The sequence below is a fragment of the Lactuca saligna genome, chromosome 8 (genome assembly GCF_052625555.1).
Source record: "Lactuca saligna cultivar CGN05327 chromosome 8, ASM5262555v1, whole genome shotgun sequence".
In the NCBI taxonomy this organism is placed as follows: domain Eukaryota; kingdom Viridiplantae; phylum Streptophyta; class Magnoliopsida; order Asterales; family Asteraceae; genus Lactuca; species Lactuca saligna.
Genome location: NC_136424.1, coordinates 79,950,736 through 79,968,094, shown reverse-complemented (window position 1 = coordinate 79,968,094; position 17,359 = coordinate 79,950,736). Strand labels below are relative to the sequence as shown.

General features: G+C 38.9%; 1 protein-coding gene across 1 annotated transcript; it reads right to left on the bottom strand.

Annotated features, from left to right (window-relative positions):
- Positions 1 to 14,705: 14,705 nt before the first annotated feature.
- LOC145009798 (uncharacterized) lies at positions 14,706 to 16,952 on the bottom strand. Its single transcript, XM_078968429.1, has 2 exons — positions 16,361 to 16,952; positions 14,706 to 15,874 (listed from the first exon to the last, which is right to left on the bottom strand). The coding sequence occupies exons 1-2, from the start codon at positions 16,950 to 16,952 to the stop codon at positions 14,706 to 14,708; spliced, it is 1,761 nt and encodes a 586-aa protein (XP_078824555.1).
- Between the last annotated feature and the right edge of the window lie 407 nt (positions 16,953 to 17,359).

Sequence of the window (17,359 nt, the reverse complement as noted above, 5' to 3'; positions counted from 1 at the left end):
AATTAGAAAATAGGTAAGTTAATGTGTGAGCTTGTGTAATGAACAACTATACAAGATGTTGATTGAATTGATAAATTTAATTAGCTAATATTACAAGTCTTACTTAACTCGAACTAAATGCTAGTAAACTCATTAGGTTAAGCAATTGGCCACTGTTTGAATTAATTAGTTTGCTAAGGATTAGTAATAGTGAACATGAATCTAATCACATTAGGAATTGGTAGCCAATGACAATTTAATCCATTGCACTTGCCATAAAATCAACCATAGGAATAAGTGAGTCAAATATAAACAAAAGCCTCTTTTATTATTGAATCTAGTTACTTTTTATTGCCTTTAGTTGTTAATTGTTTTCATTTAAGTGTTAGTTATTTGCTTAAGTTTCTAGTCTTGCAAAACTAGAGAAAAACCCTTCTTTTATGATTTGTTTTTAGTTAGATAATTCTTGGAGTTAGTTTAATTATTACTGTTCCCTATGTTCGATACCCTAGTTGCTTAAACTATACCACTATTTGATAGGTACATTGCCTTTCATGTGTTAAATGTACGTTAAAATAGTGGGACTAAAACTATTGCATTTCACACACATCATTCAACAATGGTCAAAAAGTCAACGGTTAAAGTCATCCTCAAAAGACCTCCACGTCGTGGGCACTCATAGGCCACACCCAAGTTCTTGACAAAACATTCAGGAAACTACCAATGTAACATCCTGTTATTTTCTTGTAGAAAGTTAAACATGGTCTAACTAAAGTCAACTAAAATTTTATTCTATCTTTTTATAAGGTAGAGTAATGTATTTTATGGGTTCAACTATAATATTCAAAGTATTGTTGTGTTAATAAGAGTATGGCTTGAAATCCGAGAAATCTCGTATGCCTTTTCTTCTTTTCCTTCGGACCGTACACCAATCTCAGCCATAAACGAGGACCGCAAACACTACGGTTGTAAATGAGGCCGCAAGCTGCTTCGGGCCGTATACACTACGAACCATAAACGCTAGCCGACCTCGCAGCCGTGATCAACTTTGGACCACAATCTTGCAAACTGCCTTCGGATCGCAAATGAGGTTCACGGCCGTGAATCCCCTCCGGGCCGTGAAGCCTCGCAGACACACACACACACACACACACACACACATATATATATATATATATATATATATATATATCCTTCATTTCTCACATTTTCCAGCCAACAACTCTCAAACTCTCTCAAGCATCATCAAGGGAAACTCTCTTTTCTGTTCAAAAGCATAAGTGATTCATCCCGATTTACTTATTGTTCTTCTTATTAACGTGAAGCCCTTTGATTTCAATAAATGAATTCAACATTTTTCATGTAGATATTCAAATCTTAGGGTCGTAAATACCTCAAGGTGGCCGTGAACCCTCGTTCTTGGGCTGTGAACAAGTTTCAGCCTTCTAGACTCTATTCTTACACTTTATAGTAAGTTTTTACTACATCCTAAGGCTGTTTGCTATACATATTAGTTGTTTTAGACACTAATTGTATACGTATATATATGTGATTATATGTTAAATAGGATCCATTTGTGCTTTGGGATTTCACTAAGTGCTACAAACATCTTATATCTACCTTCTATCAGATTACTCACTATCAGGTGAGTTCATACCCCTGTATTTTCATACTTTTTACTGTTTTAAGAGAGGGGGGGGGGGGGGGGGGGAATACAAGTCTAACACAAGCGTTTTTGTGTTATTAAACAAATGGTTTCAAATTGTGTTAAAATGACATCCAGTCTTCAAAAGTATTTCAAAATGTTAAACTCTTCAAAATATTTTACAAACTTATATTTTCCCCAAAAATCACACACACACACACACACACACACACACACACACATATATATATATATATATATATATATATATATATATATATAACATTTAAAAGACTTAGGACCGATAACTCACTCTATTTCCTTTTCTTTGTTCGAATGTCGGTTTAGGGTACCGATTATTTGTCGACTCTCATTTCAATTTTAGTTATATATCTTATATATATATATATATATATATATATATATATATATATATATATATATATAAAGTTATTTCATTCATTTCCAAGTACCCTTTGTAACATGTTGAGCAAGGGGTTGCATTCATGAACAGTTAGTTTCAATACAGAAAGTACATATAAATTATAATAGGTATAATTTATGATTCAAGAACACTAACTCATGAGTCAAGTATACTATAGTATTTTACAAGAACATGGGTTTATATTATTGTACAAGAACAAGAGTTTGATTCAAAACTAAACAAGAGTATACAACTTTCAAGTACATTCAGAGTATACTAAACAAGGAACATACTATCAATAATTTATTTCAGAATGATTGGGTTCTCATTATACACGTAACGTTTATATGCATTTTATGAGACAACATGTTCAGGTTATTTATTCATTTAAACAACATAGTTAAAGTTCTGATATTATAACCATAATATCCAGCTAGGGATCGAAACAAGTGTGTATAGATCAATATTGGGATTGACAACGCCACACTCAAGTTGCTAGCTACAGTTGGGCATACACGCCTATGAGTGGCAGTTGTTATCAACAGTTTAAACGCCTTCAAAGCATTTGTTTCAGACCATCTAGTCATATTATGGTTATAATAACTCATTAAAAAGATATTAACAATATGTTAGTGTTTAATTAACTAAACATGAGTACATTTTCAAAGTACTAGTTTCCAAGGATACAATTACAATATACAGTATAGTTTACAATAACAGCTGGTGGAGCCAGGCACACTCACTTTTATAGATTATACAAAGGAATACAAATACAGAACATTGGTTTACAAACATAACGGTTTTATGGGATTAAAACTACTTTTCATATACAACAGAAAATATAAGATATTCTGGAACAGTTGACATATTCAGAGAACATAAAACATACTTTTAAACATAAATACTTATGCACTCACTCAACTTTATGTTGATACTCTTACTTTTAAATACAATGGTTGTTTTTACTTTGATTACTATGATGCATGTGTTGTGATAATATAAATAAATTCCTCAACCCCCGGACGTTTCTGTTGTCTGGTTTGGGGTTGTGACAGATTGGCATCTGAGCATTGTTTATTGTGAACTTAGTATATCAATCCATAAAAGATATACAAAATATAAATACATTGGGGCTGAGAGTTCTGACTACAGGTATACAATCATAATAACTCAAAAGTATTTGGACGTTGGACATTGCAGTAAAACTTGGGTAGTTGTGTAATCATATCTGGGATTAATATAGACTGATCAACTATATTGGTTTGAGATATGACCAACATGTGTTTGGGAGTGATGGTAGTGTTGTGACATGTCTAAAACTTACCAACTATACATATAAAGAAGAACTCTAGAGCAGAACATAAAATTAAAATACTATAGGAGTATTTTAGGCACTATATACCAAGAACAAATATTTGAAAACAAAAGAATCAGTAGGGTTAAGCTATAAATTTTAAGTTTATATTACAATTATATATAATTAAAGTTTTATCGACTTAGAATATGTGATCTAGCTTTATCTCCCGTTCCTTGTTTAGTTGTGGATTTAGAGTGGGGTCATATAATCGAAGGTCTATATTATTTCCTGTTCCTTGTTTGATTGTGGATTTAGAGTAGGGTCATATAATCGAAGGTCTATTTTTCCCAAGTTATATATAATTAGTATATACTTTGAAGTTATATAAGTGCCCAGTTCAAGTCATGCTATACAAAATCCATTATCTATTAACTGTAAGTCTCTCTCATCGAAACTTGTATTTGCAATCTATCGTTACTAATTATATTCTATATCTCTTATCCCTATTCTCGTTTAGATATCAAGGACTGGATTCCATCTACTCGGAGAGCCGTATTTTCCCAACCAAGAAAATGGAGGATGGCTTGACGATGAGCTAGAAGGGAATCCTGAAATCCCCTTAGATGATGATTTTGCAGAAAATTTTCCTGAAGACACTGATTTGGAATCAAAAGCCTATAATCCACCACAAGTTGCCCATAATCTTAATCCACAACAAAACTTTCAAGGCCCGACTCCTCTGTGGGGTGATAAACTTAGACAGGTGGAGTAACGAACAAGGTCAGAACAATCCTTACCAAGGATACCGAATCTTCTATAATTTGGACATAGGAGGCTCAGCAGACAAAGCCCTCCCGATGTTAGTTCTTCGTGTAGCGCGTAATGATGAACAAGGAAGAGTTGCTATCGACTGAATCATGCAGGTTGATGCTGCTATAGCAGTCAACACCATTCGCATTCGTAACTTAGAGGAAAGTCATAATGCGACAAGAGATCATACAAATTTCCTGATGAGAGAACTAGCGGCATCCCAAGCCGAAGTCAGAGAACTGCGAGAACGACAAGTAATACAAGAAAGGCATATGTTCGAGATAGAATGCCAGTTAGCCAAATCCAGGGTTGGATCTATTAGGAAGTAGATTATACTTTACTCGTTCATTACTTACTCTTTTAGTTATAATTAATTCTATGGATATGTTCTAGCATTATTTTTCATGTTTTTCAGTATGACCGCCAAAATTTCATTTTCGGTAGGTCGGTTTGATGTTGATGTTTTCCGTGTATTGAGGTATATTGTAGACCTGCTTTAAGGTCAAAATTTCCAGACTTTATGTATATAATGTGCCAATAAAATCGAAATGCATTTTCATACTCTTTGAAAAATAACCATTCAAATTCATATTATCCTGTTACAAGTTGTACTTGTAGTGTAACGACCGAAAAGTCCAACCAATTTAAATTTTTCAAAAACAATCAGATTTCGTTAAATTATTACAAAAAGGTTTTCAATACATTATTTATCAGAATATTCCCGGGTCCATTTCATAAAACATAAACGCGAGGGACGATACGATCACGCCTTTGCCTTACCACAGTCTCCCGAAGAACCTGAAAAACATTAAACCACAAGTGTAAGCCCGAAAGCTTGGTGAGATACCCCCAAAATACCAACCACATATACGCCCTTCCAGGCTACGACCTTTCGGTCCAAAACATATTGCCTTCTGGCCTATAGCATAAAAAGCATACATAACATAACAGAACATAGAACAGCCATGCATATCGGGTCTACTGTGTGACTGGTCCGCCGTATCGGGCCTTCAGTCCACCGGATCCACCCTCCGAGTCTAGTCATGTCCTTCGAGTCTACAGTGTGGTTGGTCCGCCCCCACCGGGCCTTCAACCCACCTGGTCCACTCTCTGAGTCTACAGTGTGACTGGTCCGCCCGCATCGGGCCTTCAGTCAGCCTGGTCCACTTTCCGAGCCTCGGCACGTCTGGTCCACCCTCGTGGGGCCTACAGCCTATCCGGATCGCTCGCTGGGCCTTCGGAATAACCGGTCCGCCCTGGGTATATTGGCCTACAACAAAAAGCAGGACCTGCCTCAACCCATCTCCAGTCCAAACAACCGTGTGCACATAACATACATTCATATAACAGTCATATTCAACAAACCGAGCAAGCAGATCACATAACATATCATTACCCTAACCAGGTTACCGACCTAACCGGTCACTAGCATAACATCACTCTACATATCGGGAAACTGACCTTAACTAGGTCTCCAGCATATACCATCCTAGCTACCAGGATGCAAACATATCAAACAATAACATAATAACCATATCCGAATCTCAATCCAATAAAGGGCCGGCCTTGGTGCCTTAGACCCTGTTGATATAGTGAGGATAACTCACCACGAAACTGCCGGCTGAAAGGATAAGATCCCGCTGCTCCGAACTCCGACACGAACTCCTCCACTGAACACCGAAACACTCAACTCAATATATACCCTTATTTACCAAAATACCCCTGGAAGACAATTGGTCAACCCTGGGACAAGGTCAAAGTCAACCCCTGACTGACTCTACTCGCCGAGTCCCCAAGTTCAGAACTTCCCTCAATCCGCGACCTGACTCGTCGAGTCACCCCGAGACTCGCCGAGTCCAACCACTCTGAGTCTACTCGCACCCAACTCACCGAGTCATCCCTTGACTCACCGATTCTCGACTCAACCAGAAAATATTGGGACTCTTCGACAAGACTCGCCGAGTCCAAGAACAGACTCGTCGAGTCTAAAGCTATCTTCATCCTACTCGCCGAGTTCCAGCTCATCTTCAAGCAACTCGTCGAGTCCACCGTTGTGACTCGCCGAGTACCACCGGTCTGAATCCATACAGAAGCATCCCATGCCGTGCAATTGATCCAAAACATAGATCTAGCCTCCTACAACCCATCCATCACGTAAAATGGCAAACTTTACGTGAATCCATGAAGATCTAGGCATAATACACATTAGAGCTAAGGTTTGGGACAAGATAGCTTCACTACATACTCAATCACAGGGACTTTCAGGCATTCCAACCCTTCTCTATTCCAGATCTAAGGTAGCAGCCTCAGATCTAACCTTTAGACTCCAGAACACCAATATATGTGATCTCAACACCCCCAAAAGTGAAGAATCTAGACAATAGCAGCTCAAGAACGAGATATTACCTTCAAAGAATGCCCCAACAACAATGAAACTCGAATCCAAGCAAAACCCTTTGATCCAAGTCTTTTCTTCTTTATGATTTCTTCAGCTAGCACTTCTCCAAGCTCCAATTTGCCCAACAATGGTGTTCCTCCACGAAATTAGGGTTTCTGGGGCTCAAGGGGAATCAAAGAGGCTGGGGAGGAAACACAATGTTCTTTACATAGAGCTCAATCCCGAGAATTAGGGTTTTTCTCCACTCAGCACCTACTCGCCGAGTCCATCTTTGGACTCGCCGAGTAGGCCACTTGACACGCGACCAAAGTCGCGACCCTACTCGCCGAGTCCATCCATGGACTCGCCGAGTTGCCCTCCAAAACTTACACTTTTAGCCCTTCAACTCTACCCTTGCTATTCCGGGATGTTACATGTAGTAGACTTCTTTTTCCAATTCTTTACAAGATTCATATAAAACTAAGTGTTTTAGTTCTGAGATATCATATTCATGTTCACTCTTGATATCTTAACATCTTTTCATCTTTTAACTTTTATACTAAAAGATGCCTCCACGGAGAAACCCAAGGCGTGTCAATGTTAATGAAGTGCCAACCCCACCTCCCCCACCACCTCCTCAATTTGACGATGCCACAATTTAGGCGGCGGTCACTGCAGCTGTTGCAGCTGCTATGTATCAGATAACTACCACTGGCGCTAGTGGATCAGGAGTTGGTGCGCATCCCTCCAACCATGGTGAAAATCACACACACTAACGAGAGTTTACTCATAAGGACTTCTCAAACGCCCAACCTAGGACCTTCAACGGGACTGTGGGTGTTATGGGATTAAGGAAATGGATTGAGAAAATAGAGGTAGTGTTCGAAATCTGCTCTTGTTCGGAGGGTAGTAAAGTTAAATTTGTTGCTTGTACCTTTCTAATAGAGCCCTAACATGGTGGAACAGCCATGTTAAGTCACTGAACCTGGTAATGGCTAGCTCTATAAGTTTGGAGAACTTAAAGACCATGTTGATAAGGGAGTACTATCTGCGGGGTGAAATTCAGAAGCTCAAACAAGAGCTTTGGGGTCTTACTATGGTTAGTTCAGACATAAAAACCTACAAAAATTGGTTATGTGACTTAGCAATCCTATGTCCAAAAATGGTTGCTCTGGAGAGCATGAAGATTGAGAGGTACATTTGGGGGCTATCGCCCCAGATTCAGGGAAGTGTCATTGCTTCCAGGCCTGTTACCTCTGACCAGTGTTCTAAAAGGCATGCCATGGCGCGCGCCAAGGCGCGAGGCGTGGCTCCACCATTACGAAAAGCCTCATAACGTTGCTGTTAGGCGTGGCATGTGGCAAGGTGTGATATGGCGTGCCATGGCGCGTTATGGCGTGTTATGACGCGTGTTTTTTCGTTTGAGACACAGTTTTTTGCTCTTTGTTATGTCTTTTCTAATCGGAGATACAGGTATTGTGGTTTTCATTAAATTTTTGTTACTTGTTATTGATCTAACACTTACAAAAAGTAGTTATATTTAATATAAATTTATATTTATGTGGTAATATAATTTTAAATTAATACAAAATCGCCGCCTTACATCACGCCTTGAAAAACACCATGGCTCGCCATGGCTCATTAAGCTTGAGGCCTTACCTTGCCACCATGCCACGCCTCACGCCATTTAGAACCTTGCCTCTGACAGTGCCAAAGAGTTGGCAAAGTCTCTTATTGATCACGGAGCTCGTCAAAACTTAGCGGTTGCTGCCTTAGAACTAAAACACAAGAAATGCTGGAATAAGAGAAATGACAAATCTTCTCAGTAACCCTCAAAGAAGCAACAGTTAGTGGAAGTCCATGCTGCTACTGTACCAACTGTTGTTCCTGCTAACCATACTCCAACTAAGCGTTACGCTGGTAAACTCACTAAATGCAACAAGTGTAATTTTCACCTCAATGGAAATTGCCGAGAAATGTAGTGTCTGAACTGCAATAGAAAAGGGCATACTGCTCGATTCTGTAAATCGCCACCCCAACCGATTAACTAAGTACCTACCGCTGGAGTAGGTCAAGCATGTTATGAATGCAGTAAAGTTGGAAATTTCAAAAGAGATTGTCCGAAAACCAGAAATGCGGGTAGAGTTGGAAGAATACTGGCAATCAGTTATGAAGAAGCTGTGGTAGACCCTACGATAGTCATGGGTACATTTCTTCTCAACAATACTTATGCATGCATTCTATTTGATTGTGGTTTTGAGAAGAGCTTCGTGAGCCATAATTTTGAACACCTACTAAAAAAAACTCCCAACCACTAAATCAAAACCTTCACAGTAGAAATGACCAACAGGAAATCCGAATACACTAACGATATATACATAGGATTTACCATTACCCTGAATAACTTTTCTTTCCCAATAGACCTTATGCCGGTATTTATCAAAAGTTTCAACATGATTATTGGTATGGATAGGTTATGTTCTAACCATGCAGACATCCTATATTACGAAAGATTCGTATGCCTAAACTTTCCGAACAATGAAACCCTTATCATGTACGGCAGGAAAACTGGATCGAACTCCAGATCATTTCTTGTATCAAGGCACAAAGTATCTTCGCAAGGAGTATTGTGCTTTCTTAGCTCATGTGGTAAGAAAAAACAAGCAGTGAAAGACATCGCAAGAATTCCTGAGGTATGCAACTTTCCTGACATATTTCTCGACGATCTCCCAGGATTGCCACCTGAACGACAAGTCGAATTCAAAATCGACTTAATCCCTGGGGCTACCCTTGTAGCCAAATCCCCCTATCGTCTTACACCATCAGAAATATAGGAATTGTCCAGCCAGCTGAACGAACTCCTTAATAAGGACTTCATAGGTAAAAGTTTCTCACCATGGGGAGCACCGGTCTTGTTCGTGAAGAAAAAGGATGGAACATTTCACATGTGCATAGACTATCGCGAGCTAAATAAACTTACCGTTAAGAATTGATATCGTCTGTCTCGCATTGACGATCTGTTCGACCAACTTGAAGGTGCGAGCTACTTCTAGAAAATAGATTTGAGATCTGGGTATCACCAATTACGTATTTTGCAGGAGGATGTTCCCAAAAAAGCGTTTAGAACTCGTTGTGGTCATTACGAGTTTGTAGTGATGCCTTTTAGATTGATGAATGCACGTGCTGTGTTCATAGACCTAAAGAATAGAGTTTGTTATCCGTACCTGGACAAATTCGTCATAGTCTTCATTAACGACATCCTTATCTACTCAAGAAGCGAATAGGAGCACGGCTAACAACTTCATCAAGTATTTGAAAACTCTGAGAACTAAGAAATTTATGGAAGTTCTTGAAATGTGAATTTTAGATCAGGAAAGTAGATTTCCTGGGTCACATGGTTAGTTTGTAGGGAATACACGTGGACCCATCCAAAATTAAAGCAATTGAGAACTGGTTAGCACCCAAAACACCTACAAAAATTCGACAATTCTTAGGTCTTGCTGTCTATTATCGCAGAATCATCCAAAATTTCTCTCGAATTGGTAAACCTATTACCACCCTGATACAAAAGGGTGTAACTTTTAGTTAGGGAGAAAAGGAAGAAACAACGGTCCAAACGCTGAAGCGAGCTTTGTGCAGTGCACTGATCTTGTCTCTACCGGAAGAAACAGAGGATTTTGTAGTGTACTGTGATGCTACTAACCAAGGGCTTGGATGTGTTCTTATGCAATGAGTAAATGTTATATCCTACGCCTTGAGATAGTTTAAGACGCATGAGGTCAACTATACAATGCATTGCCTTGAGCTAGGAGCAGTGGTATTTGCTCTGAAGATATAGAGACATTACCTACATGGCACGAAATGCACAGTATTCATGGACCATAAAAGTCTCCAGCATATCTTCGACCAAAAGGAGCTAAACATGAGAAAACGATGTTGGGTAGAGTTACTGAATGTTTACAAATGTGAGATTCGTTATCACCATGGTAAAGCCAATGTAGTAGCTGATGCCCTTAGCAAAAAAGAATATTCGAGACGTCGAGTAAAGTCGTTGAGCATCACGATCCATTCACATCTGTCTACACAGATCAAAGAGGCTCAATTTGAGGCCTTAAAACCCAAAAATATAGTAGGTAAAACCCTGATAGGAATGGATAAGATCTTCGAAGTAAGGGATCATGGAGTATATTGCTTCATGAACCGGATCTGGACACCAATGTTTGGTGGTTACAGAGACATGGTTATGAATGAAGTACACAAAGCCTGACCATTCATCCAGGTTCAGAAAAGATGTATCTGGACCTCAAGAAGTTGTATTGGTGGCCTAACAGGAACGCTGAAATTGCTACCTTTGTGGGCAAGTGCCTTACTTGTGCCAAAGTTAAGGTAGAGTACCAGAAACCTTCAAGTATTTTGCAACAACCTGAAATCCTTGAATGGAAGTGGGAGCAGATTATGATGGATTTCATAACTAAGTTATCCAAGACATCGGGTGGTTATGATACGATCTGGGTAATCATCGATAGATTGACCAAATCTGCACACTTCTTACCAATAAAAGAAAACGACAAGATTTAGAAGCTAACAAGAACTTACATCAGGGAAATAGTGAAACTGCATGGTGTGCCAATATTTATTATCTCAAACCGAGATAGTAGATTCACCTCTCGTTTCTGGCAGTCTTTACAAAACTCTATGGGAACTAGGCTGGACATGAGTACAACCTACCATCCACAAACTAATGGAAAAAGTGAGAGGATGATTCAAACTCTAGAAGATATGTTGCGAGCTTGTGTGATAGACTTTGGAAAGGTATGGGATACTTATTTACCGCTTGTCAAATTCTCTTACAACAATAGTTATCACACTAGCATAAGGCTACTCCTTTTGAAGCCCTCTATGGCCATAAGTGCAGATCACCTCTGTGCTAGGTTGAAGTGGGTGATACGCAGCTAGCTAGAGGTCAAGCTCCTGATAGTACTCTCCTTGGTCCGAAAATCATTCATGAAACTACAAATAAAATTGTACAAATTCGGGAGTGACTTAAAGCTTCCAGTGATAGACAGAAAAGCTAAGCTGACAAAAGAAGAAAACCTTTGGAATTCCAGGTGGGTGATCGCGTCTTGTTGAAGGTCTCACCCTGGAAGAGCATGATATGCTTTAGAAAGCGTAGCAAGCTAAACCAAAGGTACATAGGACCATTAGAGATTCTTGCTAGAATCGGTCCAGTAGCTTACAAAATCCGACTACCTCAAGAACTAAGTAACATTCATCCTACCTTCCATGTCTCTAACTTGAGAAAGTGCTTATCCGACGAGACTCTTGTAATCCCACTCGAGGAAATCGAGTTAAATGAGAGCCTCAACTTTGTGGAAGAACCCGTAGAGATTCTAGACATGGAAGTTAAGAGAACTAAACAAAGTTGTATCCCGATAGTGAAGGTTCGCAGAAATGCAAAACGGGGACCGAAATACACTTGGGAGCGGGAGGATCAAATGAAATAGAAGTACCCACATCTTTTTCCCTAGTCTGTCTATAATGTGTTAGTCCTAATTTCGGGAAGAAATTCTCACGGGGGGATAATTTAACATCCCGTTATTTTCTTGTAGAAATTTAAACATGGTCAAACTAAAGTCAACTAAAATTTTATTCTATCTTTTATACAGTAGAGTAATGTATTTTATGGGTTCAACTATAATATTCAAAGTATTGTTGTGTTAAGAAGAGTATGGCTTGAAATCCGAGAGATCCCGTATGCCTTTTCTTCTTTTCCTTCGGACCGTACACCAATCTCGGCCATAAACGAGGACCGCAAACACTACGGTTGTAAATGAGGCCGCAAGCTGCTTCGGGCCGTATACACTACGAACCATAAACGCTAGCCGACCTCGCAGCCGTGATCAACTTTGGACCACAATCTTGCAAAAGGGACTAAAAGGTGCACAAAATGCACCTAACAAGTCTCCCCAAGCTTAAACCATTCTTGTCCTCAAGAAAGAACAAGAATCGGAAAAAACAAGACGATTTCTAGATGGCAAAAACAAACATAGAGCAAAAGGGGACAGAAAGATCCTTAAAGCAGATAACGAATGCATGCAATGAAAACCATGAAAAAGAAATATATGTACAAAAGAATCTGAAGAAAAATGTACCGAAGAAAAATTCAAAAACACAATGAATTTTTTTATACAAACAGACTTTACATCGATGAGGCTCCGATCACTAATACCTAGGTGACCATTCTACTACCTTTCATGTATCACATACTCCCAAAGTGAGGAAGACCATGAAAATGTGTAACCTAATAATCCAACCATAGTTCTATTTAAACTTTATACCTTAATTAGCTTTGTGATAAAAAATAACACAGTCCAGGATCTTATGTCCTTAAGACTACATAGTCAAGAATTAGAATCGACGCATCCTTACAAACCCATCACGACAAATCAGATTTCACTGAAGCAGTGAGCCCATTTGAAGGGGCCCAACTCCTATTCTTTCACTTTTTCAAGAGCCACAAGTATCATATCACACAATTCTTCATTTTCCATATTTGACTTTGATATGACTTTTGATTTGATTGAACTTGGATTTGTATCTGAATTGTGAGCTTGAGTTCTTCAATCAACTTTTTGAATTTCTTAACATTTCTTCGATTGAGTGCTTGAAGTTTTGATTTGGGTACTGGATATGATATTTTTACCCTTTCTTCCTTCTTGACTGTGTGGATTTGATACTTAATCTCTCTGTTACTGCGAGAGTAAGACGTATCAACAAATAGGTCCGTGTTCTGTGGGTCCAGAGTTATCGATAAAGATTCTTGTTAAACATTCAAAAGAAAATAATCCCAAAGCTGTTATTACCACTCACAAAAACATTTCATTATGCTATTTTTTTATTATCTAAGGTCGGGGTCTCGAATTACGGTGTTTGGGTACCATAGTTATGACAGCTGATTCTACACTTTGAGTAACGATCCGGTAGCTTCAAATTTTTTTTAATGCATGAAAATGAAAATGCATGGACATGATCCTAATGTACAACTCTACCCCTCCTTATAAATGAATAAAAGCATAGTCCCTGATGCTCGGAGAGGACGAAACAACCTACTGAGGAGGAGGAGTAGGCAACGGGTGGTACCTCGGTTGGGTAAGAGTCCAAAACAGTCGCAAGTGCATAAAAATTGAATTTTTAAGCAAACTATAAACGATTAAAGATATTGAAAGAATTTACTGATTCATTCTTGGTGCCTTGCAGTTAGTGGTGAGAACCTCCTTTTCAACCTCCACAAGCTTTCCTACATGAAGTATCAAGCCCAAAAGCACAAAACAAATTGTGAAAGTTTCCAACCTAAGGGTTCTTGGAAGAGAGAAATTATTTTGGGGGTGAGTTATAGGTGAATGGGGTGATAAAAATCCTTTTTGAAACTTAGCTCAATCTTTTTTTTTGCTACTACGTGAACACGGCTCGTGTTGATTTGCACTAAACTGACACAGCCCGTGTTCAACAAAACGGGCTGAAAATGGCATTGGACTTTGAACACGACCCGTGTTAATTTGCACTAAAATGACACAACTTGTGTTGGCGAGTAATTTTTTGGAAAATTTTCAAAAAATAAGCACGACCCATGTTGGATTTCAAGCGAAAATGGGCACGACCCATGTTCGTTTCAGCATGTAAATGCTAAATTTTGGACCCCTGAAATCCTAAATCGTCCCAAAAACATGATTAGTCACCCTGTGATTCATTTTAAAGGTTTAAAAGCATGTTGTAACACGTTTGGAATATTAAAAACCAAATAAATGAAAATGTTTTGAAGGAAAAGATGAAAGTACCCCTAGGTTGCCTCCCGGTTAGCCGCCATTGTTTTAAGTCGTTGGCTGGACTTGGCCCTTAAGATGCATCAATCTAAGTATGTAAGGCTCTCCAAAATGTCAACCTTCTTGCCACCTCATTTAATGGAACATTGAACCCCTCCCCCCCCCCCCCCCCCCCCCAATTCTTTAGATTTCATTTTGCGCACAAACCAAAAAGGACTTAAACCCTTGTTATCATAAATTGGCCACTCAATTTTTTTTATTTGTTTAGGAGTGTAATCAACTACTTTTCTTCCTTTTTTGATAGTTTGCTTGAGTTGACGATCGATTGGATGCTCTCCTTATCTAGAAACACATTATTTAAAAGGAATGGTGGAGTTTTTTATTCTGCCACTTGTGCTTGTTCCACCAGTGGAAGGAGTTTGGCATCTAAAAAACTCCAAAGTCTCCAACACCTTCTTTTTTATATTGAACTCCTTTGCAAGTTCTTTGGTTTTGTTCCTGTTTAAATTTTCTGATAGCTCTAACTCAAAAAATTCGTTGTTAGACAAGTTGAAACCCTTTTCGTTTGAGGGATGGATCATATTCACAAAATTGAGAGATTGAGCACCGGAAGGAACCTTTTTTTCTTCATGAATATTGAAGTTGATACCTTTAAATTTCATAGTTAAAGTTCCATTGTAGACATCAATTTTTGTTTTAAATTTTATAAGAAAAGGTCTACCCAAAAGTATGGAACATAAACTTGGGGAGTCATCATCTCTCGTATCTAGAACATAAAAATCAGTTCGGAAAACAAATTCATTGACCTGCACTAACACGTCCTCTAATACACCCTTTGGGTGTATTATTGACCAGTCGGGAAGTTGGATGATTACACTGGTTTTGCTCAATGTTCCTACGTCGATTGATTTATAAATAGAGTATGGTAGGACATTTATAGATGAACCAAGATCGATCATGGATTGAGGTACATAATGATTCTCCAATTTGCATGGCACATTAATGATACCGGGATCCTTGCACTTTGGGGGCATCCTCTTTTGAAAAACCATGGATAAATTTTCCCCAACTGTTACAAATTCGTTTCCTTTTAATTTCTTTTTAGATACATAAATATCCTTAAGGAACCTTGCATATCTAGGTACCTGCTTGATGGTCTTGAGGAGCGGGATGTTAATTTGAACTTTTTGGAACATTTGTAGGATCTCACTCTCCTCTTGTTCTTTCTTTATGGTCCTTAATCTTTCCGGGAATGGAGCATTTGTGGTTTTAGATTCGGTGATGACAAGCTTCTTTTGGGTTAGTTTATCTTCATTTTTCTCTTCTTTGGTTGCCTTTTCGACCGATATTTCTTCTTCCTCTTCCTCTTGATCAACCAAAATTACTGGACCATTGTAACTCTTTCTGCCTCTCACTGTGATGGCGTACACATTGTGCCTTCGATTTGCTTCAATTTGAGAGGGTAACTTTCCCTGAGACTCTAGTTTACTTACGGAGGTGGCTAGTTGTGAGACTTTTTTCTCTAAGTTATTTATGCTTTCTTTTGTTTCTTGTTAGAAAACTTGTGTACTAGTGACCAGACTCTTCACTATGTCCTCTAGGGACATACTTGACGAACCTACTTGTTGAGGTGGTTGTTGTGGGTGCCTTGGCTAGAAATTTTGAGGTTGAAAAAGTGGAATTTGTTAATTTTAAGGAAATGATGGTCTTTGTTGATAACCCCCATTTGGATTTCCTCCCCAACATTGACTGTTGTTCCACCTTTAGTCGCCCTGTGGTTACTCGTATCCTCCTTGAGTTAACCTAGAATACCCTCCTTAGGCTCTTGCTTCTTCATAATCCTCCTCTTGAAGTTGAGGGAATATGTTGGTTGGGTACCCCACTTGAGTGTAAATACCACAAGATCGGGGTGTGGGCAGTACACATTTATCTTTAGCTAGCATCATTACCACTTTTATAAGCTCAAACAATTGAGCTTCAATTTGATGAGTTTAGACTTCTTTTACACCTCGGGGTGCATCTGTGTACCATTTCTCATCATGACCCGAATTCTTAGACTCTTCATACATGTTCCTGACCAGGTTGCAAATTTCAGTAAGAGTCTTGTCAGGTAAAGATCCACCATTTGAAGCATTAAGCAACCATCTTCCCTCTGGAGTCATACCTTCAATAAAGTATTGAAGAAGTTGATATTCAGTGATTCCATTCTTTGGACAATGGGCACATAACTTATTTAATATCTCCCAATATATGTAGAAGGCTTCCCTTTTATGGTGCTTAATCTCTGGGAAGTAGTTGTCCAAGAAGAGGCGTGCAAGGTCTACCCATGTGTTGATCGTCCCCAATGGATAGATATAAAGCCAATCTTTTTTCGAGTCTTGCACTGCAAAGGGGAATGCCCTAGGCTTGATTTGGTCCTCCGTTACATTGTGTGGTTTCATGCCAATACACACAACATGAAACTCTGTTAGAAAATTTTGGGGATATTCATTTTCTAGGCCTTTAAAGGTTGGGAGAAGGTGGATTAGATTGGATTTTAGTTCAAGGTTTGTGGCTGCTAGATAGGTGATGGAAAGAGTTTGTTGAGTAACCTTACCCATTGGTGAAGGGTTTTCTCAAGTAGTGGATTTGGAGGACCTTAATTCCCTCCACGGTTATCTCCCATGGTATGAGTAGGAATTGAAGTTTATGTGGGTGTGGATGTTGGGATGTTATGAGTAGGTGAAGAGGGTGGAGTGGTACTTTTGGATGAGGATGGTAGATTTGAGAGTGAGAGGGTTTTTGTTTTAGTTTCTGACACACTTGAGAGGGGTATGTCCTCCCAAATATTGATGACTAGAGGGGTAGATTATGAAGAAGTACTGAACCCAGTCACCTCTTACAAAGCTTAGCTTGCTTTCATAACCTCTTTGCAATCTTCTTTATCTCTGTGTTAATTGGAAATGGTGTACTTGTACAAAAATTTCTTGGCATACACAATTAACTATATTGTTCCCTGACAACGGTG